This window comes from Benincasa hispida, chromosome 10 (genome assembly GCF_027475165.1).
Source record: "Benincasa hispida cultivar pf3 chromosome 10, pf3_genome.v1.1, whole genome shotgun sequence".
NCBI classification, from domain to species: Eukaryota; Viridiplantae; Streptophyta; class Magnoliopsida; order Cucurbitales; family Cucurbitaceae; genus Benincasa; species Benincasa hispida.
The window spans coordinates 59,899,546-59,925,662 of record NC_143487.1 but is presented as its reverse complement, the minus strand read 5'-3'; the positions used below and the strand labels follow the sequence as shown (position 1 = coordinate 59,925,662).

Below are 26,117 nucleotides of genomic sequence, written 5' to 3'. Positions count from 1 at the left end.
TGCTAAGCACTCCAATAAAGACCGACAGCTGAACTTTCCTTATTATAGATATATTATGTGTCAATCTTAACCAATCAACAGTGCAATAACCCTTCACAGATCACTCGTACGTACAGTTGGGCTAATAACTGTTATGCCTTTTTAGTTACATCTAACTCCTAAGTACCACTAATCCCTCTAATGAACATAAGTCATAGTCCTACTATGACTGAGTCCTCTCTTCTAAAGAGAAATTGTGGCCACTATGTTCAAGCCCCAGAATTAGCCCTTAAGGGAGCAATCTATCTACTTACCCCTGCTTCGGGGAAGGAGTGAATTTCATCTTGTGTAACTGAGTTCCCAGCTCTTAAATCAGACAAGTCCCCAAAAAGGTAAACATGTTGAGTTGGTAATCTGGCCACTCTCACCCATACTAATCAAAGGACCGCCCTCAAAGGCAGGAGTTCACAAAACACTCAAGATTGAGGTCATGTTATCTATTCATTTAGACAAAGACGAATCATCTCGTGGTCTGGTCTTATACAAACTCTTTGTATAAGACACCTCCGCTACATGTCTCCACATGAATGGTCAAGATCTACCATCTGTAGTAGTTCACAACACTTGCAAACCTCTACAAAGCAGGTCGTATCCGTAGTGTCACCAGGATCAGGTACCTCACCTTAATCCTCATACTACAAACCTATTTAGGCTATCACTTAAGGCATGATCTACTTGTATATCTTATATACATGCTTAAGTTTACATACGATAACCATATAGTTTTGTTTATTGGATATTTGTAAATGCCAGATAAAATAACTCTGATTTTATTCACAATAATGTGTATAAATTACAAACAATGAGACTCCGGAAGAATTAGGACACCAATCCCAACAATTCAAATGCTAAATATCTATGATATTTATTACAAACTTTAAACAAAGACAAATATCAAAACAAGGTTACAAGGAAAATATTAAAAATTCACAAATTAATCAATATAAAGTAATCAAATTTTAAACAAAGAGGAAATACACACATATATATATTATTAATGTATATATAATTTGGTTTGGGTTGGGTCAACCCAAATTTTTTTTTAGCCAACACTCAGCCCAACCTAATAAAAATAGAAAAATTCAATACAACTCAACCCAAGAACAAAACTAATCCAACCTAACCCTTACATTTTAGGTTGAGTAGTTTGGATTGCTGAGCTATTTGAACACCCCTAGCTAAAATAAATAGAGAACAGAGACATTAATTAGAAATTGCTTGTTGTAAACTTTCAAATGTGATGGTTTTGGGTGGGAGGCACCTTTTAGCCATCCAAACATAGTAAAAAGAGTCTGAGTTCCATTAAAAAGCTTTTGAGAAAAGTTAAAAGAACAAGAGGAAAAAAAACTCGTAATAACTTTTATAAGTACTTATATAGATGCACCAACAAAAGCACCCTTTACTCTAGAGCCAAACCTCCCCACAAGGTGATTTTGTTACAAACCACTTCAATAGAAAGCACTCATAGATAAAGTACTTTTGCTGATAATACCCACAGTTAAAGCACTTCCAAATGCATAAGTGCCCTTTTAACTTCTTTAAGAACTGCTTATAAATTATGACCAAAATATATATATATATATATATATACGACTTTTATATGATGGGAGTTCTTCTATAGGTTTAAAATGTTGATGTAAAGGAACTATTAATGTCTTGATTTTACAAAATGTTGTAAAAATATTGATAAAATGTCGATGAATATTTTTTTAAAAAAATTATAAAAACAAAAAATTTCAGAAAAAAAATTAAATTAGTAAAAAAAAACATTTTAGGAGTTTTAAACAAGTTAACATGTTTATTATTTATATGATATTTATGTTATTTACATTTTGTTACTTATTTTATTATTTTTTTGTGGATTTGTTTACGATGTAATGGAAATGTTGATTTGCCCCATGTCATTGTTGAATCCATGAAAATGTCAAAATATTGTTAGAAATATTGACACATCGACTAAAAATTTAATGTCATGGTACTTCCTACCATCCAAGAACTAGCAGTTAAGCAAATAATGCTCTGTTTCATGGCTGAACTACAGAAAAAAAAAAAAAATGTTAATTAACTGATGTGAGTAAAAGAATGAATGCATGAAGGGGAAAAAAAATAACTATACAACAGTCAAGAGTCTCTAATCCTTCATGTTTCTCAACAAAATGCCCAATTTAACCTGAAATGCTAAATATTGTTCATATGCAGAAAATTCTAAAAGGAAAAAGAATGGGCTTCAAGTAAAAAAAATAAATTGGCAGTGGAATTACAATATATTCCTACACAGTTCCCTAAAGGTTATCAATAGGTTTAATACCTTTTGAGCCCTGCATTCGAGCATTTTCCCGGTCGAGCCTGAAATATTTATACAATGGGGTGTAGCACAAACAACAAATGCCGAAAGGAACTGTCATCATTGTAAGAAGCCCCTTTGACAGTGCAAGAGCCTTCGGTAACGAAGCTCCAGCTGTGTCGTCGTACCCGAACATTTTCTCTGAGAGAATACCAACCAGAGGAGCAGCAAATGATGAAAATGAACCTTCAAACGCACAGTCAAATGCATATATCATGGTTCGATGTTTGGGTGGGACAACCTCGGCAAATATGGGGGCATTGACAGCAGTGCCATTCCAGCTGATGGTTAAGCCCATCAAAAAGAGAGTAACACCGAAGACAAGAAGGCTATCCACAGAATGTGGAATCACTCGGAGGAGCAACAATGAGAATGGTATGCCCATACTAGCACTGAATTGAGCACACATGATTCGGCCAGAATGAGGATAGATCTTTGACAGCCTATCTGCAATTAAACCACCTAGGAGTGACCCCAATGCACAACCGACGGCAAAAAGACTAAGTAGAACTGCAGTACCGTTATGACTGAAACCTGAAATAACAGCATCAGAAATATTGTAAGCATGATTAACTTTGAAAGATAAAAGCGTGTGAAGAAAGGTGTTCTATTTACTGTCATATACTCGTATTTATACCGACATATTGCAAGCGTACTAACTAACTTCTTGTCCACAAGATGATAATATACTGTTCATTGGAGGCGGGTCAAATTGAAGCAATACTCACCGATTAGTTCAAACCACATAGTGAAGAACACCATGGCTGTCCAAGGCAGTGATCCAACTATGCCCTGCAGGACAATGATTTGAAATGTATGCACTTTCATAACAGCTTTCGTAGCAGTCCAGGATTCAAACCATATCGATGATGAATTAGGCAAGGTCCGGTCTATCAAATTATCCCTGTAACCAGATACCAAACAAGTCAGGAAACAGAACATAGAACTTGTCTTATAAAAAAATTAAAATTAACAACTAACAAACCTCAGCCGGTACCTATCTGAACTCTCCTGAATGTTGCTAGTTGTTTTTCTAGGATCAACTACAAACATGTAAACAAGGATACCGATTATTGCACTCAATGTAGCCATCAGAATGAAGGCACAGCGCCATCCTTGTATGCCAAAATACTGTTGACCAGCCATAACCGTTGCAAAGACACCACCTCCGATGCCACCCAAGGAACCAATGAGGCTTAACAAGCCAAATCCCATACCCCGAACACCATCCATATAGCTATCAGCAATGAAAGATTGGAGTGCTGGAATCACAATAGCCAAGCCAAAGCCATTCAGGGCTCTCCAGAATGCAACTTGCTTAAACTCGAGACTGATACCAACCGCAGCTGTCGAAAGGGCCCAACAAAAGGTCCCCATTGCAAGAACTTTAGGACGGTCGTAACTAAGAACTAGAACACCAGCTAAGGGTGAACATAATCCCTGCACAAAGTTCCTTATGAATGTAAGATATCCTAGATCAGATGGGCTGGCATTGAAAGCTTCACTAACTTCCTTATAAACCGATGGTAGGAGATTCTCATCCGCACGTTCCATTATAGCCGCCAAGTTGATAAGAATCAAAGAGATAGAGACCCCATATATTTTTCTGTTCCTGTTCATTTGTAGATGGTGTAAGGAATTGAATAACGGTATTGGATAATGCTGAATAGTAGGAAATAGGAATTCCCAAATTCAGTAACCAAATATAGTCTTTTTATCACAGCACCATTATGGGCCGAATGGAAATGTTGGCTGCCTAACAGGAAAAGTATTCAATCAAAAACAGTGTTGCCTAAGATAATATTTGCTTAAACATCTTTCTGATAACTAAGCTCTCATATTTCTACATTTTCTTGGCTTGGACTTTTAAATCATAGCCACCACTCAGAAACAAATAAATGATTACATGAGAAAATAAAGATGTAGAATAGCAAATGAGCACAACTTAACAAATCAAGAACATCATGAAGCGAGAAATTGTTAGATAAGGATTACATTTTAGTTTCTTCTTGAAATTTATGTTTGCTTTCTCCTAAATTTCATACTATGGTTTTTCACCTTTCATGAAGAAGAACTTGAATTCTAAGTCAAATTCTACAAACAAAAGTAAGCTTTTGAAAACTACTTTTTTTAAGTTTTCAAAACTTACATAACAAAAGGAAAAAGAAAGAAAAGAAAACAAGTTTATCAGCTTAATTTTCAAAAACAAATGGTTACCAAACCGGACCCTAATACTTGAACTAATTAAGACAGAATATGTTTTCTTGCACTTCATTCATCGTTCTACATAAATAAGAGTTTCATTCAACAAAAATTGGAATAAAACTGAACAAATGAAGATAGAACATCATTCAAAAGAAGCTAGATCTAACCCACCACATGAAACGAAAAGAATGAAATAAAACAGTACAAAACAAATTCAGTTCTCAAGCATAAACAATCCAAGTGTTAGAACACATCCAATACAAATTCAGAACACATTATATAAAAACACAAAACAGCAGGAACCAGAAAGGAGACAAAATAGCAAGAAAATGTGGTACTAACTTCATATCTTCCAGGAAAGTTGGAAGCAAAGTTGAAGGGTCCAATCGAAGAGCAGAGGAGGAAAGTGAGAAACTGAGAAATCAAGTCAAGACCCACAAATCCAATCGAATGAACGGCGGATCTGGGATACCCAATTTCAGGTTGTAGAAACCCCAGAAGAAGCTCGGGACTCATCAGAAACAATATTCAAATGGGTATTCTGACATTTTCATTATAATAATATTGGGGAAGAAAACTTTTCATCCAATATCGGATATATAAGGAGATGGTTTATGGGTTTTCAGATCATCTTTGTGAAAGCGATTTGGGTTTCTTCTTCTTTGCCAATGGGATCGATGACCTGTGGCCTTTGAATCGGAAGACTTCGTTTGTGTATTGTTCAAGATGGCCGTTTGAAATTTGGGTATTGGAATTTTGTTGAGGTCAATAAATATGAATGCGGCTGAACTCTTGTAATATACACCTGACGTTAATATTTCCGACGCTGCTGAAAATTCCAATCGACGTCTAGTCAACTTGAAGAAACTTTTTTTTTTAAAAAAAATTCCCAAAAAAAACTTTATTTACTTCCAAAATATTGATTTTTTTTTAAATAATGTTTTTCTAAAATATAACGACAAAAATAGTGTTTTGGAAAACTATTGACAAAATTGGAGTAGTGAAATCGTATACCGGGCACACAATTTCCATGTGGCAAACTCGTGTACCGGGTACATGAGTATAGTTTAATCTAGTCAGCACCACGTCGGCGTTGACCTGTCAGACACAAACTCGTGGACCCAGTCCACAATTTATTTTTATTTTTTTTTTTTAAAGTTTGTTGACTATTTTTTTAAATTGTAGATGTACAACAATATTAAAACTTTAGGAATTATTTAATCTACCATGGTTTGTTGGAGTAGGGCCACAGGTAATCAGCTCTAACAAAATTTTGAATTTCAATAGTTATGAAATTTGAATGATCCTGTATCAATTCTGAAAACAAACATGAGTTTCTCCTTGAAGTTTGGTGATTTCGAACATCCGATGAGTTTTACGTCGATATGCTCGTAACCTCCAAGCACAACCGTCACTCAATGATTTACATTTAACATATCAAAGATCTTGATTTGATTCCACTGCGATAATTTCGTAGTGTTCTGTCACATAATATTTTTTTAAAGCAAACTGTAAATCTTCTTTGGTATTAAACAACATTCCTTTTTGTATTAAACTACAGATCTATATTCTTTCTTCCAAAGTAGACCCTACTTCACACATTGAATTTGTCATTTCCCAATCTATTTGGGTGACCATTTTCGAGTACCAACTCAACATCATTCGTTTCCAAATAATTCATCAACTTGAATGTCAATGTCACTATCTCCATCATTTCTAGATTCAAGAATAACTAAATCTTCAGGATGCGGACATATTTATTTTGATTTTTTCAACGTTGACAAAAAAAATGTTAATATGTCAACCCAACAAAATCCAATTTCTAAGTTTAACATATAAGATCAGCCAAACAAATACATATAAGATCAGCCAAACAAATACATATATTTCTAAGTTTAAATCAGCCCAAACAAATAAAAAAATATAAGATCTAAGATTTAAGATTTATAAACATATATATATATATATAAGATCAGCACATCAAATACATATAAGACCAGTCCAACAAATACATATAAGATCAGCCCAACCAATATATATATTTCTAAGTTTAACATACATATATTTATAAGTTTAAATCAGCCCAAACAAATAAACAAATATATAAGATCTAAGTTCGGACGATTATATATTGAAAAACAACTAGATAAAGAATTTTTCCATAGAAGCGTTCAGACGATTTTGGACGGACGAACAAATGGAGGGCGATCTCGAACAATTTTGTACGGACGGAGGTGTTTGGAGCAAATGGAGAAACACAACTGTTATATGGACGAACAAACGAACGATTTCGAGCAAATGGAGACATTTGGATGCACAAGACAGAAGCAAAATGAGAAAGATTTCGGAATTTGGACGGAGAAACGCAACAAAGCTTTTTTTTAGCAAAGCGTTCGGAAGGCAGAAGATTCGGATTAGAAGGCAGAAGAGAAAAAGCTCTCAGTGAGGAAGAAAAAGGGGTGGGTGGCGATTTAATGGAGAGGAAGTCGTGTACCGATATACTTCAGGTAATCGTGTACCGGGTACACGATTACTCCAGTCAACCCTACATGACTGCCACGGCAGACTGCGTGTGCCAGATGGACAGGGACTCGTGTACCCGGTACACGATTTAGAGCTAATCATGTACCCGGTACACGATTTAAAAACCTATTTTTGGGAATACCTTCCCTCCAACCCTATTTTTGTCATTATATATTAAAAAAACATTATTTTAAAAAAAATTCCAAAATATTAAACTTTTAACCTGTCGTGAGTAACCCTTTGATTTTTTATTTTCAATTTTTGAGAATTAAGGTTAGAACATCCTTTTCATTTCTAAATTTCTTATTTTCTTATTTATTTATTATCTATGTCTTCAAAATATCAAACTAAATTTTAAAAATTAAGGTGTCGTTTGATAATAATTTAAGCCATATTTGGTAACTATTTTGATTTTTTTTTTGAAAATTAAGTCTATAGACACTACTTTTTCCCCAAATTTTCTTCCTTTATTATCAACTTTTTGTAAATAGTTTATGAAACTAAAAAAAAAAAATTACTTTAAAAAACTTGTTTTTATTTTGGAATTTGGCTAAGAACTCAACCATTATACTTAAGAAAAATGCAAATCATGGTAAGAAATAGGAAGGAAATACACTTAATTTTCAAAAACAAAGAACAAAAAATAAAATGCTTACCAAACAGGGCTTGTTCTTTTGTTTTTCATTTTTGAAAATTAAGTCTACAAATACCCATTTCACCTTTAGATTTCTTGTTTTATTATCTACTTTCTACCATGTCTTTAAAATCTAAGCCAAAATTTGAAAAAATAAAAGTTTTTAAAAACTTATTTTTGTTTTTAGATTTTTGCTAAAAATTAAACTTTTCTACTTAAGAAAGATGCAAATCATTGTAAGAAAATGAACAATTATCAAAAATAAAAAATAAAAAACAAAATAGTTACCAAACGAGTCCTAAAAAAGTAATTTTTAAAAACGTATTTTTGTTTTTGGAATTTGGTTAAAAATTCAACGTTTTTACTCAACACAAATACAAAATCTTTATAGGAAAATTTGAAAAAAAGGCTTAATCTTCAGATATCAAAAAATCAAATTATTACCAAACGGGACTTTAAATGTCTATTTTTTATTTTATTTTTGTATCCAATATATCATTCATTAAATTAAAAAATAATAATTACAAATCTATTAGATATAAAATCAAATTTTATGTTTAGTAGCATCGTAAACTTTTAATATTATATCTCATAAGTGTGAATTTTAATAAATGTCAAATAGATCAATAATTTATTAGACACGGAATTGAAAATTTAGAAGCTTATGAGATACAAAATAGAAAGTTAAAAATTTTAGTAGACACTTTTAAAAATGGAAAATTTTCATAGGTAGAAAAAATGTTAAACTATTTATAGAAATAACAAAAAAACATTGATAGACACTGAAAGACTTGTATTAACATCTATCACATAGTATCAATGTTATTTCTATCAGTTTTCATCACTGATATACTGCTATTAGCTTCTATCAACCTCTATCAAAGAAGAATAAAATTTGTTATTTTATGTAAATAATTTTCCTTATTTTTCTATTTTTTAAAATCTCCCTTTTGAAATTCACTATCATTAGAGAGAACAAATTTAAAACTATTATTTTATGTAAACTTTGTATTGATTTTCCTTATTTTTCTACTCCTAAAATCTCCCTTTTGAAATAAATCTTCATACTCTATTTATTGTACTTAAAAAAGAAAAGAAAAAAAAAAACTAATACTAAAAAAGAAAAAAAAAACTATTTGTCATAAAACAAAAAGTTTAAGACTCTTTGGTAACCATTTGATTCTTAAACATTGTTTCTGAAAATTAAGTTTATTTTCTATTAAATTTCTTACAATGTCATACATATATACTATACATCTTTCTTAAGTAAAAGAGTTGAAAATTTAACCAAATTTCAAAAATAAGAACTTGTTTTTAAAAATTACTTTTTTTAATTTTTAAAATTAAATAACAAATCAATAAATTTTAGAGATAGAGTGAGTGTTAATGGACTTAATTTTTAAAAACTAAAAATTAAAAATGAAAAGTTGTCAATAGAACATGTTGAACTAAAAATCATATTTTAACCAATAAATAAATATATATATATATATATATTATGATATGAAGTAAGAAACGTCATATTAATCCCTTTTTTGAGAAGCTGATGAGATAATGCACCCACTCAAGACCATACTAAAGGAGTCTATAGCGCACATCTCAAACGGAAATTTAGTCTTTTGCATTAACTACAACTTTATTTGGAAAAAATAGCCAAACATGGACTAAACAAAGTTCATCTATAGCACTCATAAAATGTTCTCATCAACTTTTTTTTAATTATATTGTAATTAATCCTGTCTTAGAATATATAATACGGACTCTATTGATATTTATTTTCAACGTCAACTAAATACTTCTTTCCATGCGATTAATCTGTCATAAATTTCGTGATTTAATTTGAACCTAATCTAAATTAGTATATGAACTATCTTCTATCTTCAAAAGTTATTTTAAATACTCAAATTTCGTAGATTTTCTATCTTCAATTTTTTTTTTAATTTAAAATATTATATTGTAATAATTTTTCAAACTGACTTTTTATACCTATGTTATATTTTAAATTTATATCTCAACTATCTTTTATCTTCAAAATTTATTTTGAATTTCTAAATCTCATAGATCATCTATCTTCAAAGATTCTTCTGAAATTTAAAGTCTCATATTATATTAATTTTTTAATTAAATTTTTATATTTATATTATATTTTCTAATCTTAACTAAAATACAGGGTTTTGAAACTATGTTTATCATCCCTGTTATAAATTTGTTTTAAACATAAAATTTTATGTACCATTTCGTTTTTTATTATTTATACTTATTTTTAAATTTTGAATCGTAATATCTTTATTTTAAACATGAAATATAATGTTTAGTTCATACCTTCTTATCTTAATTCACGTAATCAGCCTTATATTTCATTGAATTAGATTATAAGCGACCATAGTCAACTTGCAGTTAAGTATCAATTAGTTGTTTTATTATTTTATTGTTCTTATTATGTTCCTAGCTTGTTAGGACTAGATTAAGGGGGTTTTTTAAATGGTAAGTGAGTTAAAAATAAGCACTATCATGATTTACGATTTTAGGAACTTATCACTCTCTCACGAAGAATGATCGAAGCAAATAGATTTGATTGAATATTGTGTACATTATCACGTCTCACTCTCAAATGAAGCTCGATGAAACACTTGTCACTCTTGGATTATTGATTTTGAAATGATGGGTGGAAAAGGAATTTGGCTTTGGGAAGATGAAACGACCGGTGGATTTCAATTTTGAACTTTGATTGGACACGTGTCTCTATTTCTCGGTGGGTTTCATGTTGAATGGTGTTTGGCATTGGAAGATGAATTGGCTGGAACTAAAGGTATGTTGGTATGTGTTAGCTAAATTGTATATAACAATCTTACTTAAATAAGGTAGTAACATTTCATTTGAATAATTGAGGGGTAATTTAGACTTTTACAAGTTTGTAATTAATATTTTTAATTCGTTTTGTTATTTCTATATAAGTAATATTGATTTGCTATTTTTTCAAATGGGGAGTTAAAATCTACTATTTCTCTTGTTAATCATCTCAAATGTCAACACTTGCTAACCTTAAATTTTGTGAAACTAATTTATTCTTGTTGTTGTTATGTTTTTTTTTATCTCTGAGTATCTAGGCTAGTTAATTCTGTAAATATTACATCTTAGGTAGGTGGCCACCATCGATTAACCATGACCTTTTTAGCCCTTTATCAAAGTCATGCTCCCCTTTTTACCATTAGGACAAACCATGATGGCTTTATTATTATTATGTTTTTTTTGTTCTTGTGGTTGTTGTTGTTATTGAAGGAACCATTGAAGGTTCTTGAGCGAAAACGAGATTGGACCCAAATCCCAAAATTTACAGAACATTTTATTTACAGAGAACAAACAAAATGTTATGCAATTTAATCTAATTTACGACATGCTGGGAGAATTGCAGAAGATAAAATGGGTTCAAGAAACCCTTACCTTTGAAGACGATCTTCAATGGAAATCCCTCGAACGGAACAAACACCACCATAAAAGTTACTTCAATATTCTCTGGGTGAGAATCCAGGAGTATATGGCTCTGGCTATTTTGGAATAGGGAATTTTTTAATGAAGAGAGGAGAAAGATGATGAGGAAAAATCTTAGAATTCTTCTGTCATTGGTTGTGTTCTATTCTATTAATTAATTAATTCTTTTTATAAAATTTAATTTATATATTTATATGATAACTACCTTATGTCAATTGTAATATCTATAAAACGGGTCATACTCATAGTGCCACAAGGATAAGATATCCAGCCTTATCTATCTTCTACGAACCATTTAGGTTATCACTTAAACGTGATTTACTCGTATGTCTCTATATACATATTTAAGTTACAAGATAATCTTGGATGTTAGTTTATTGGTTTGTGGGTTTAATGCAACTAAATGTCAAATAAAACATCCCATATTTTATAAGATAAATAAGATGTTGGTACAATACATTTACAAACTATAGGACCCTATGAGATTTAGGGTATCAATCCCAACAATCTCCCACTTGACCTAAAGTTTGTGGGGTGTACAATATAAAAGTCAAACTAATATACAAAATACACAAAATAATAAACTAGGGCATAACACGCCGAATACAAATCTTCCACTTACCCTAGTCCAAACGTGGCATATCCCATAGACCCATACCCTGCAGGTGACCCTCAAACACCTTAGATCGTGAGGGTCTTTGTAAATGGATCAACAACGTTGTGCTCCGAAGCTATCTACATGACGATCACGTCTCCTTGATGCATAATCTCTCGAATGAGATGATACTTCCTCTCTATGTGCTTGTTGTGCTTGTGACTACTAGACTCTCGAGAATTAGCCATAACACCACTATTATCACAATAAAGTGTGATGGGCTTTGACATGTCTAGAATGACTAATCAGTCAGGAATTTTCTGAACCAAACAGCTTCCTTAGCAATTTCATAAGCTACTACATACTCAACCTCTATGGTGGAGTCAGCAATGCACCCTTGTTTGGTGCTCCTCTAGACTACTGCCCCTCCGTTAAGAGTGAACATTGATCCTGATGTGGATCTCCTAGAATCCTTATCAGTCTAAAAATTAGAGTCCATGTATCTTGTAAGGATCAGAACCTTAGAACCATACACGAGCATATAGTTTCTCATTTTCCATAGATACTTGAGGATATTCTTAACGAAGGTTCAGTGATCATATCCTAGATTAGACTGACATCTACTAACTATCCCCACCGCATAGCAGATGTCAGGTCTAGTACATAACATCACATACATCAGGCTGCCAACAGCCGATGCATAGAGGATCTGTCTCATTTTCTCAACCTCTTGAGGTGTCTTAGGACACTGTTCCTTAGACTATTGATAGCTTGTAGAGCCTTTTACTTAGAATTATGAGGGTTGATGAGCAGAATATGCATTGATGATACTAAGAATTCATGTGAAAAAATGAGCTTGCGTCGACCAGCACTAAAAATCCTCGCTAACCCTATATCATCTGTTATTCCGTGTCAAAATGTCTGCTTTTGTAGCTATTGCAGGAATCGATCGCATGCATTGATCTTAGACCATCGCAAAGTTGATCGCATGCGTTCATCTTCATGAAGACTAATTCGTCGTATAGAATGTTGCAGCTACAGAGTAATAACTGTGATAGAAGGTTGATTGCAAGGTGGTTGGAATGTGTTGATACTTCAGGAGAAACAATCATGAACGCATACCTTGGGAGTATTAACAAGATAAGGTGATGCTGACATTTCACCTACCGCGTCAGAAGTGGCAGTGATTCAGAGTGGGATTACTAATGTTGTAGCCGTTTGAGCTCTATAAATAGAGCCTTGGAGCCCAACTTCAAACCATTCGAGTTTTAGCCTTAGGCTGATTCTTGTGATCAAAGATGAGAGCGTGAACAAGACATTCTTTTAGAGTTCTTCACTTCCACAACCCTTTTCGAGTGACGACTGGAGCTTCGCCAGAGATAAAGCTCAAGAGAGACTTCTCTACCACCCATCCATGGCACCACCGGCAGCCTTGACGCACTTCTGATGCAAGCAAGAGATTGCCTACATTTAGCCCTCCACCTCTTCTCTTATCTCTATATTGTATTACATTTTGGCTTAAGACATTAATACATTTTGTAATCAATACATCTCTTTAGTTCATTCAGCACCATCTTCATCATCTTCTTCTTCTTTATCATCGTTTACATCCATCATTTAGTTAAGTATTGATTGCAAGAGTTATCGCATACTCAATCATGCGATATAGAAATATGATGCATGTAGCAAACCACCGAGAGGTGTGCATCGCGCGAGTATAGCGAGCCAATCCTCTTTTCTTAGTGCGAGGCTACCGCAATGCTTGTTTATGTGCTGAGTGGCTATAACCAACTGCTCGAGAGGGTAACTCATTAAGAAAAGTAAGCAGTGTTCCTAGAGATAGGAATAATATTATGCTCAACGCAACCATGCGTTATAGAGATATAAGCATGTGGCTGACCACCGAGAGGTGAGCGATGCGTTAGTGTGGCGAGCTAGGATTACTCTAGCAACCAAGCATAATGATGCAGTGAATTTATTCCCTCCACAATTCTATTTCTCCATGCATTTTATTACGCGTTAACAATTGTTTCATATTTACCAATTTTCATAGTCAAACTTCCATTGCTCAATTTCTTTAGCTAGGAGTAAGAGTAGCGCTTAGTCCATTAACTTCTTTCTTTTTACTTTTACTCATCGCCTCAAACGCATTACATCACAAATATCATTTAGTTACAAGTCTCTGTGTTCAACCTCGGATCATCTCGAGAAACTTGCATTCTCGTTATACTTGGTGAGAAAACAAGAAAACTTATGACAGGAATGCATGTCATTGCATACACAATTAACGCATATTGTATACTCTTTAATCCAACGCATGACCATCAATGCATATCAAAAGAGTGCATTTCCATATGAACAACTATATAACTGCATGCCTGAAAGGAGTAAACTTCTCTTGGAGTTATGCATCGAATACTTGACAAGCATTTAATTAGTGTACGATGCTTAAGACAGAGCTAGTATTTTGTTCTTTCGATCTCTAAAAATCTGAATTCCTAGAACAAACCGAGCCTTTCCCAAATATTTCATTTGGAATTGGATCGCTAGCCAGTTCTTAACTTCAATCAGTAGACCTACATCATTCCCAATAAGTAGGATATCATCTACATACAACACTAAAAAAGCTACTAAAACTGTTGATGATCCTCTTGTATACAAAAGGTTGTTGGGGTTGATACCCTAAATCTCATAAGGTCATGTAGTTTGTAAACAAATGTATGAACAAACATTTGTGATGTAATAATATGAGATATTTTTCTTCACTGTTGTTTATGAAATATGAGATATTTTAGTTACATTAACCACAAACTAATAAACTAAGATCCCTGGTTATCGTTGTAACTTAAGCATGTATGTGGAGACATACAAGTGGATCATGCCTTAAGTGATAACCTAAATGGTCTATAGTATATGGATAAAGGATAGAAATCTTATCCTGATGACACTATGGATACGACTCGTTTTGTAGATGTTACAAGTGTTGTAAAGTGCTACAGATGGTCTGATCCTGATCATTCATGTAGAGACATGAGAGTGGGGTATCCTATACAAAGAAGTTTGTATAAGACCGAATCACGAAATTTTTAGTCTCATTATATAATGTCATTCATGACAGAGACTTTCATTTCACTAGGATGACCATAGGTAACATGACCTTGATCCTGAGTGCCTTTGAGGGTGGTTCTTTGATTTGCATGGGTACGAGTGGCCAGATCGCCGACTCAAACCTACCGCTTTGGGGATTCTTCTGATTGGGAAGCTAGGAACTCAACTACACAAGACGAAATTCACTCATTCCCCAAAGCAGGGATAAGTATATAGATTGCTCTTTTAAGGGTTGATTCCGAGGCTTGAACAATGTGGCACCACACACTTTCTCATGGCCCGAGAATTGTTCACTCATAGTAGGACTATGATGTATTGTTCATTAGAGGAATCAATGGTACTTAAGGAGTTTGATGTAACTACAGGGACAAAATGGTAAATTGGCACAGTTGTACTTACCAGCGATCTGTGAAGTGTTATCGTACTGTTGATTGGTTATATCCAATAGACACGAAAATATATCTGTAGTGCGAAGAGTGCAGCTTTCGATCTTTAGTGGATTGTCCGGTAGTTAACGGATGGTGGATATCGTGATTAAAGAGTTTAGTAAATTATTCATGTACCGTTAGAGCTTCAAGCTACAGGTCCATAAGATCCCCTTGGTAGCTCAATGGATTCAAGTTAAGAATCAGTTTTTGGGTTAGTTTGAAGTGTTCAAATTAACAAGAGGGAATTTGATTATATATGATATAATTAAATTGGTTCAATTATATGTGATATAATTGATTTGATGTATTAGATACGTTAATTAGAGAAATTAATATAAATATGATTTATGTTAAATAAAGGAGAAAAGAACTATGGTTTAAGTATTACATATGATGTGATATTAAAATTATAGATTAAAAATATAATATGATAAATTAGTTATTATATTTATTTATAATAAAAACAATGATGAGATAATTGTTAGTTGGTTATTTTCTTTTCTCCATTAACCGTGCAAGTGGGATGTTATTTTTAGTTTTAATAATTGAAGAATAAAATGAAAAGAGTTTTCATTTTTTGAATAATCGCATCATTATTGCATACCAATCGATCGAGTGAAAGAAAGCTATACAATAGCCCTTTCGAGAGAGTAAACGACCATGCGAGTTTGCTAGATGATTGCTCCTTGTTTCTAGACAATCGAGTACCCAGTGTCTATACGATAGACTAACACTTTCTCCCACTTACTCGATCTTTTAACTCAATCTTATACATCCTCCTTCCCTCAACCAAATTCACACAAAGCCCACACCTCCTAGATTCTCACTCCGAGAATACCAAGATAACCGAGTGGTAGTGTCAAGTGTTGCTGTTTGGGATTGAGGATATGACTGTTCGTGATTTCACTGGTGGTTCGTTGTGTTTGTGCTCGTGATTGAGTTTGCTGGGACGCCTGACCAGTGTATATCGAGGGAATCCTTAAAAAAGTGTTCTTCAAAGGTATGTTATTCCATTCCCTTTGTTTTAGACAAAAAACATGCTGTAACTTTTTCTATAATGCATAACTTGTTGTATATTTGTAAATGCTTTGTTCTTTCACAATGGGCTTGAAAAGATCTTACTTCCGCTCAATGGTGCTTTTGAATAAGAGTTCCTTCAAAGGCTCATCAACATTTTGATCAAAGCTATAAGATTTGATTGTAGTATCAAATCTTATATTCCAAGATCGAGAAGCTTGTTTCAATCCATAGATGGACCGATTAAGCCTGCAAACCTTTTGCTCTTGACTTTGGGTTATGAATCCCTCAGGTTGCTGTATATAAATGGTCTTCTCAAGATTGCGATTTAGAAAAGCAATCTTGACGTCCATTTGCCAAAATTCATAGTCATAAAAAGAGGCAATGGACAGGAGAATTCAGATAAACTTTAACATGGCAACAGGTGAGAAAGTCTCCTTATAGTCGACTCCCTTAACTTGGGTATAACCCTTTGCTACGAGTCTAGCCTTAAAAGTTTGCACCTTCCCATCAGCACCTCGATTTCTCTTATAGATCCATTTTCAACCTATAGATTTAACCTCATCAGGTTGATCTACAAGATCCCAAACCAAATTGAAGTACATTGACTCCATTTCGAGATCCATAGCTTTAATCCACTCATCTTTGTCAACATCATCCATTTCCTTCTTGTAAGACAATGGATCCTCAACATTGCTATCAGCTACCATAGCTAGGATTTATGTTCAACTCATATAGTGAATAGAGGGGTTCGCAATCCTCCCACTACGTTGAGGTTCCCTCAACACTTGAGGTGGATTTGACCTACTAGATGATCTAACTTTAACAACTCTTGTTGAAATGTTGGGTTCTTCAACAACTCTTGTTGAAGTTTCAGTAATTTCTTTAGAAATTTCATTCAACACAATTTTACTGTGGGGCATGTGCTCCCTTATGTGGTCTTTTTCTAGAAAAGTAGCGTTTTTCGACACAAACACTTTATTTTCTTTAGGGTCGAAAAAATAACCACCTCTCGTTCCTTTGGTGTAGCCTACAAATAGGCACAGTTTTAAACGATGTTCCAGTTTCTTAGGATTTTCCTCAAACACATGTGTTGGGCAATCTCAGATTATGAAATGATGTAAACTAGCTTTGTGACCATTTCATAACTCCAAAGATGTTCTCGTAACACTCTTGGATGGAACACAATTCAAAATATATGTTGCAATCTGTACTGCAAAATTCCAAAACGAATCAAGTAAGGAAGTGTAACTCATCATAGACCGAACCATATCCAATAGGGTTCAACTTCTCCTTTTTTATACACCTTTTTGTTGAGGTGTACCAGGTGCTGAGAGTTGGGATACAATTCCATGCTTTATTAGATACTTTTGGAATGTAAGATAAAAAAACTCTCCATCTTGATTAGATCGAAATGCCTTAATTGTTCTATTTAATGCAATTTCAACTTCGACCTTAAACTCTTTGAACTTTTCAAATGATTCAAACTTATGTTGCATTAAATAAACATACCCATACCTTGAATAATCATCAATAAAAGTAATGAAATATTCAAACCCTCATCTTACTTTTACATTCATCAGACCACAGAGGTCTGAATGTATTAGCTCTAAGGGTTTTTTGGCCCTATGATGTTTTCCAGTAAAAGATCTTTTAGTCATTTTGCCTTCAAGGCATGACTCATACACATGTAAAGAATTTTCTTTTAAATCACTTAGAAGTCCATTCTTTACCAATCCCTCAACCCTGTTGTTGATGTATCCTAATCTCAGGTGGCAAAGTTAGGTATTTTCTTTAGGAGAAATTCTAAGTCTTTTGTTTTGAGTTACCACAGTTATAAACATTTCAGTGTTAAGGAAGGCTTTAGTTGCTAATGGTCTTAGCACATAAAGATTGTTTTCCAACTTAGCAGAACAAATATTAATACCATTATTTGAAATAAACACTTTATTTACAGAGAAATGAATACAATAATATTGTTCTACCAAACACTTTACATAAATTAAGTTCCTTTTCAAACCAGGAACAATATATACATTTTCAAATAAAATATATTTATTCTGTAAAGCCAGCTAGAGACCTCCATCTGCCACAGCTGAGACGATGTGTCCAGTTCCACCCTGCATCGTCATCTACCTAGTTTCTAGTTGCTGCCATGAACTAATTCCATAAAATGAAGAACAAACATGGTTAGTGGCGCCCAAATCAATTATCCAGGCTGAACCATCATTCTCCACTAAACATGTTTCCAAAACAAGTAAATCATATTTACCTTGCTTAGCCTTCTTCTTTTCTGCCAAGTATTTGGAACAGTTCATCTTCCAATGTCTTTCCTGGTTGCAAAAACAGATTTTCCTTTACAACCTTAGCCTTCTTGGCCATCTGGGCAGCAACTGGTGAGTTAGCTTTTCCCTTTATACCATTCTTCTTCTTTTAATTTTTGGTGTCAGAAGAATAAGGCACATACTTCGTCCCAGAGGTCGAACCTCTGAAGAACTTCTTAGAGGATGAAACAACATTTGCCTCACCCTTTTGTTCCTTGGCTTTCATCAAGGATTGAAAGGTTTGTAGCTCATTAAGCAAGGTGGTCGGGTTGTAGTCAATCATGTTCGTAATAGCATTGTTATGGAATTGTAGGAAACTTTTAGGTAAAGTTTCTAGGATGAAGCTAACCTAACTGGCTTCATCGATGATGGACCCATTCATCTCCGCCACATTGAAGTGGACCATCATGTTGAGAACATGTTCTCTAACACATGCCCCTTCTTGCTTATGGGCATTAAAGATGTATTTGAGAGTGTCGTGCCTGAGTTGTGTGGACGGTTGTCCGTGTTGGGGTTGATGCCCTAAAGTCTCGTGTCCTGTAGTTTGTAAACAGTTTGTACAAATGCTTGTGATGTATAATATATGATGTTTTACTTCACTTCTTGTTTTTGCTTAGTTGAATGTTTTATTTGCTTTATCACAAACCAATAAACCTAAAATCCTTGGTTATCTTTATGTACCTTAAGCATGTATGTGGTGACATACAAGTGGATCATGTCTTAAGGGATAACGAAAATGGTCTGTAGTATATGGATATAGGAGGGTAACATTATCCTGGTAACGCTACGGATGTGGCCTGCTTTGTGGAATAGTTATAAGTGTTGTAACTTGTCACATATGGTATAGTCCTGATCATTCATGTAGGGGACATGTGAGCGGAGGCATCCTATACAAAGAGTTTGTATAAGACCAGACCATGGAGTGTTAACGTCTCATTATATAGCACCATTCATGACAGAGACTTCACTTCACTAGGATGACCATAGGTAACATGATCTCAATCTTGAGTGAGTTGGGAATTCTTGCCATTGAGGGTAGTCCTTTGATTTGCATGGGTGCGAGCAGGTCGCCAACTCAAACTTAACACTTTGGGGATTCATCTGATTTAGGAGCTGGGAACTCAGCTACACAAGATGGAATTCACTTCTTCCCCGAAGCAGGGGTAAATAGATAGATAGCTCCCTTAAGGGCTGATTCTAGGGCTTGAACGATGTGACGCCACACACCTTCTCTTGGCCCGAGAGGTGTTCACACATAGTTGGACTATGTTGTATTGTTCATTAGAGGGATCAGTGGTACTTAAAGATTGAGATGTAACTATAGGGGCAAAATGGTAATTTGGCCCAGTTGTATTTACGAGCATCTGTAAAGGGTTATTGTACCCATGATTGGTTATATCCGATGGACACAGAAATATATCCATGGTAAGAAAAGTTCAGCTATTGGTCTTTAATGGAATGTCTGGCAGTTAACGGATGGGGGATCTCGTGGTTGAAGGGTTTAGTCTGTTATTCACGTACTGTTGGAGCTTCGAGCCATATGCCCATAAGGTACCCTTGGTAGCTTGGATAAATTTGAGAATCAGTATTTGGGTCAGTTTGAAATGTTCAAATTGACTAGAGGGAGTTCGATTATATATGATATAATTGAACTGGTTAATTATATATGATATGATTAACTAAATGTATGAGATACATTATTTTTTAGGAACTTGGATATAAATATGATTTATATCAAGTAGAGGAGAAAACACTATAGTAGATATATGATATCAAACTATATTTTAAGAATATAGTATGATTATATTCATTATTTAATTAATTAGGCAGTTATGAGATAATTGGTCGAGTATTTCTCTGGAATCGTGCGAAAGTGGGAAGTTCGAATTCAGTTATTGTAACTGAAGTATAAAATAAATTTTTTTTTCATTTTGTTGGACAGGCAAAAAAATCGCTCAGAGTGTGAAAGTATACGATTGCATAGTGTTGAGAGCCTATACGATAGTGCCTATCTTCCTAAACAATTGCACACTCGCGCACTAAACAATCACCCGCGATTTCTAAACGATCGCTTACGTTTACTACACGATTGCTTAGCATGCCAAGCGGAACTAAACGATCGCTTATCATTTGATAGACGATTGCTTAGCTAAACCTACACGATTGTGTACCTTTTTCTAAACGACAAGCACCTGACTATACAATAGTCTTCTACTATCTCCCACTTATTTATTCATTCAACACGATCGTTTTTCCTCCGTCTCTCTCTCTACCAATTCCATCAAAGTCCACTCTTTGGATTCTCACTCCGAGAATACTGAGGGCTTTGAGTGGTGGTGTCGTCCCCGGTTGTTGTTGGTTCGTGCACTGCCGATCGTGTAGACGACCGTGGTGCTGCTAGATGACTGTTTGCTGGGCGATAAGGAGCGTAGAGAAGTTCGCTTCCGCTGGACTGAGTTTGATTGAAGAAAGTCTTCAACTGGTACATTTCTTTCCATCTTTTGTATTTTATTTGTTAAAGCATGTCAGTAATTAGTGTTACAATGCATATCTGTATTAGAATGTATGTGTGGTAATTCTATCACAATGAAATCGGAAAGATCCGTTTATGCTCTTAGATACTCTTGTTTAAGTGTTTCTTCAATTGGTATCAGAGCCAGGTTTCTGATATTCCAATTTCATTGATGCAAAGAATTGCAGATACATTCGCGGTGGGTACAACATATCTACTCTTTGTTTAATTGTTAAATTGTTTGTGGATGTGCATATTAATGGAGTTTTCTAGGATGAAACCTCGGTTTGATTAATTCTTTTACATTTTCGGTTAATTGTAAAGGCCTATGCGTTTTTTGGCATAATTAATTGTTATTGAGTTTGTAATTAAAAGTTAGTTTGAGTCTTGAGTCATTCGTGAAGAAGTTCGGAGCAAGGGTTACTGTTCCTCGAGGAAGAAGATGATCAAGAGTTGATCGGGTCGTGTAGAGGATGGGTAGGCGATTGTTGAGTATCAAATGCTTGGGTGTCATTTAATGCGCACGCATTAGACGATCGTTTAGCTCAGCAAGCTTCATTGCTTAGTACATGACTAAACGATCGTGGAGTAATGCATGGTAAATCGTTTACCTCTTCGCACGTTAAGTGATCGCCTAGACAATCAGGCTTCACAACCTCGTTGTCGTCTAAGCGATTGTTTAGTTTTTTGCGCTATCGTCTAGTGTGCGCCAAGCGATCATTTACCTGCGGTGTTTACTAAACGATGGAGCTTCGCCTAGTGGTTCAAGACAAGGTTCGCCTGTGAACCGATTTGCTTGATGAAAAATGTAATAGATAGAATTTTTTCATTCCGATTTTTTTTAAAGGTTCATCCCGATCCATTAATCTTTGGTTATTACGTGAGATGTATGGTTATTTATATGTCATTTGGTATGCACATATAGGAAAATCCCATTTTAGGTTATGTATTGGTCATGCATCATCTCTTTATTATAAATGTTATAATTTAGAGAAGTGTCATATAATTACGTAAGAGCATGCTCATGCATCATATGATATAAAAGTTATATTTATGTATGTATACAAAGCATTGACGTGCATCATCTTTATATTATAATTGTTATAGTATAAGGGTGTATGGAAAGCATGTTTGCTTGGTTATTACGTGTATATAAAAGTTATGTACAGTAATGACCGGACATTGCATGAAGCATGACACATAGGTTTCTTTATAAGTGTTATAAACACCTAGTTATGCACAATGTTTTTAGTTGTTTCTTTTTAAAGGTTAAAGAGAAATTAGAACTAAAAGTATTAAGAAAGACATGCATGCTCACTTAGGTTTAATTTATGGTTTTAAAATGTTTAAAACTTGGATGACATAGACCAAAGATCACGGTTTTAATATGATTAGCAACCCTTAGGCTTTAATATTTTAATCAGTTTAATAGGATTAAATTGACTAATAAAAGATTAAAGTGTAGCAAATATATCTATAAAGGATCTTTTGTCTAAGGCGGGTTCTAGCTAGGTTGGGGTATTTAAGTTGACGAAAACGTAACACCTCTACCTGGGAACCTACCTGGAAAGGTGAATTAGATAGATTTGATGCATGCGTGCAAGTTAAGAATAGTCCATTAAAGTGTTTAAATGTGACTACTTGAACTTGTTTATTTCATAGACAAACGTTGTTTATGAGCGAACTTAAAAAGATGACTTAGACTAAAATTGGTAGCCGGATTGTCTAGGTTAATAAACTCCTAGGTAGAACATTCAGTGAAAGGTACTTGGGGCATATGATCTTCATTTAAACTTTCATGTTTCTTCGTTATAGTCCACACTGTGAGATCTACCCTGGGCCTCGTGGCACCCTGGGAGTGTCCCCCTAAAGGATGGTGTTTGGGTAGGTCAATATCAAGGTGGATGGAGAGAGTGTTCATAGTAAGTGGGAGCAGAAAGTGTGACAACTTATCCCACGGTCTCCCTCATTAGATTGAATAAAGTTTCTGCGCTCGCCTCGAGGCACCCTGGGAGTGCCCCCTATAGGATGGCAGTTTTGCGTGTTTCTTTATTTGATCTCCTGTAAGAGGATAAAGTTACTTACTCTCTTGTCTTAATCTTTATCTTCCCTACGGTGGGCTCATTAGAGCAGGACTCTGGCCCCGAAAGCGAGGGGTCACACTTACGCGGAATTGTTAAAGTTTAATAGTTCTGGACCAAATAAATGGTGGTTGCTAGGTTCAGTTCCAAGAGTTGGTTCTGCCTAATGGTTGAGAAGGTCTCATCCCAGTGAAAGGGCATCTGATCACCTCACTGGTGACGTTTGTCCTGCCTCGCTGGGGCATCATTGAAAAATAGAAGTCTAACACTTAGGGTACTTGAAACTGTTTTGCTAAAATTAATTGGTTAATGTGGTTTAGCAAAATCTTATATAAGTTTTTTCGTTTTTCAACAACAAGTTTTTGAAAATGGCCATAGCCACAATAGCTTTGGTAAGCGCCGAGAAACTAACTGACGATAATTTTTCAACATGGAAACATATGATCACAACTATTTTAATCATTGAGGATCTAATGTTTGCTCTTACGGAGGCTTGTCCTCCTATTCCAGCTCAAAATGTTCGAGAGGCATATAAGCGGTGGACACGGGCAAATGAGAAGGCCCGAGCCTATATCTTCGCAAGTCTTAATGACGTCTTGGCCAAGAAGCGTGAGCCCATGGTCTCAGCACGTGAGATCATGGAATCCTTATGGGGGATGTTTGGACAATGGTCTAAACAGCTCAAGCACGAGGCATTAAGTATATATTCTAACTCTAAAATGGAAGAAGGCACCTCTACTCGTGAACATGTGCTTAATATGATGGTTCACTTCAATGTGGGGAAGTTGAATAGGTCTACTATCGATGAGGGCAGTCAGGTTAGCATAATCTTGCATTCATTGCCGGAGAGCTTCCTGCACTTTGGTAGCAATGTAATTCTTAACAAAGTAAAACACACCATTACAACTCTCCTCAATGAGATGCAGACATACCAATCTTTACTAAAAAGTAAGGAGAAAAAAAGGGTTGAAGAAAATGTTGCTTCATCCTCTAGGACGTTCCATCGAGATTCGACCTCAGGAACGAAGTCTACACCTTCTACTTCTAACTCTGCAAAGGGGAAGAAGAAAAATGGTGGTAAGGGGAAAAGGAACGTGCCTGCTAACCTGCCACATGTCGCCCCAAGGAGGCGTTCATCGTCGGTTGAAAAAGGAAAATGTTTCCACTACAACCAGGATGAATACTAGAAGAGGAATTGTCCTCGCTGGCTGAAGGAAAGGAAGGCTGCCAAGGCCAAGGCAGATAAAGATAAATATGATTTACTTGTACTAGAAATATGTTTAGTGGAGAATGTTTATTTTTGCCTGGATAATTGATTCGGGCACCACTAATCACGTTTGTTCTTCTTTTCAGGGGATTAGGTCATGGCGATAGTTGGAGGTTGGTTAGATGACGATGCGATAGGCACCGGACACGTCGTCTCAGCTGTGGCAGTGGGAGGGATTCAATTATCTTTACAAAATAGGTTTCTAGTTTTAAAAGATGTATATGTTGTTCCTGAACTAAAGAGGCCTTATTTCTGTAAAGTGTTTGTTACAATGTAAATATTCGTTTTCTTTTAATGTGGATAAAGTGTTTATTCATAAAGATGGTGTTGAAATTTGTACAGCTTATCTGGAAAGTAACTTGTATGTGCTAAGACGTTAGCCATAAATTCCCTCAATAACAGAATTGTTTAAAACTGCCATAACTCAATCCAAACGTCAACGAATTTCTCGAAAAGAAAATGCCCAACTTTGGCACCTTCAATTAGGGTACATCAATCTCAATAGGATTGAGAGATTGGTGAAGAATGGAATTTTAAGTGAGTTAGAAGAAAATTCTTTACTAGTGTGCGAATATTGCCTTGAGGGTAATATAAGTAAAAGTCCTTTTACTGGAAAAAGTTATCAAGCCAAAGAGCCTCTTGAGTTAGTATATTTTAACCTTTGTCGTCCTATGAATGTGCGAGTCTAAGGTGACTATGAGTATTTTATCAGCTCTGAACTCTAGGTATAAGTATCTTATGCAACGAAAGTCTGAATCCTTTGAAAAGTTCAAAGAGTTCAAGGCTGAAGTTGAAAACGCATTGGATAGACGGATTAAAACACTTCGATAGGATTGAGGTGGAGACTTTTTGGACTCGTCATTCTAGAACTATTTGATAGAACATGGAATCGTTTCCCAAATCTCAGCACCATGTACACCTCAACAGAATGGTGTAGGGAAGAGGAGAAATAGAACCTTGTTGGACATGGCTCATTCAATGATGAGTTACGCTTCCTTACCGGACTCGTTTTGGGGTTTCACAGTAGAGACTTCGGTTTACATGCTCAACTGTGTTCCTTCCAAGAGTGTTGTAAGAACACCTCTGAAGTTGTGGAATGGGCGTACATCTAGCTTATGTCACTTCCGCATTTGGAGTTTCCCTGTACATGTGCTTGAGGAAAATCCCAAGAAGTTGGAACCACGATTGAGGCTATGCCTCTTTGTAGGCTACCCCAAAGCTACACGAGAGGGTTATTCTTATGATCCGTCAGAAAATAGGGTGTTTGTTTCCATGAACGCTACTTTTCTTAAGAAGGATCATATTAGGGAGCACAGTCCACGTAGTAAAGTCATGTTGCATGAGCTTTCCAATGAAACTACTGAAACTTCAACAAGAGTTGTTGAAGATCCTATTTCATCAGCAAGAGTTGTTGATGGTAGTTCATCTAGTAGGTCGGTTCCACCTCAAGAGTTGAGGGAAACTCGACGCAGTGGAAGGGTTATTAACCTGCCCATTTGCTATCTGGGTTTCATGGAAATCCTAGCTATGGTAACAGATGGCGACGTTGAG

General features: G+C 35.0%; 1 protein-coding gene across 3 annotated transcripts; it reads right to left on the bottom strand.

The window, feature by feature from the left end:
• Positions 1–2,110: 2,110 nt before the first annotated feature.
• Positions 2,111–5,374, bottom strand: LOC120087779 (uncharacterized). 3 transcript variants are annotated; one of them, XM_090305528.1, is made up of 4 exons: positions 4,931–5,374; positions 3,381–4,139; positions 3,112–3,287; positions 2,111–2,917 (listed from the first exon to the last, which is right to left on the bottom strand). In XM_090305528.1, exons 2-4 carry the CDS (start codon positions 4,001–4,003, stop codon positions 2,322–2,324), a joined length of 1,395 nt encoding a protein of 464 aa, XP_090161654.1. In that variant the 5' UTR covers positions 4,004–4,139; positions 4,931–5,374; the 3' UTR covers positions 2,111–2,321. The 3 variants fall into 3 exon arrangements, with proteins under 3 accessions (XP_090161654.1, XP_038900600.1, XP_038900601.1); XM_039044672.2 differs by having other exon boundaries at positions 3,369–3,995; XM_039044673.2 differs by having other exon boundaries at positions 3,381–3,995.
• Positions 5,375–26,117: the final 20,743 nt, after the last annotated feature.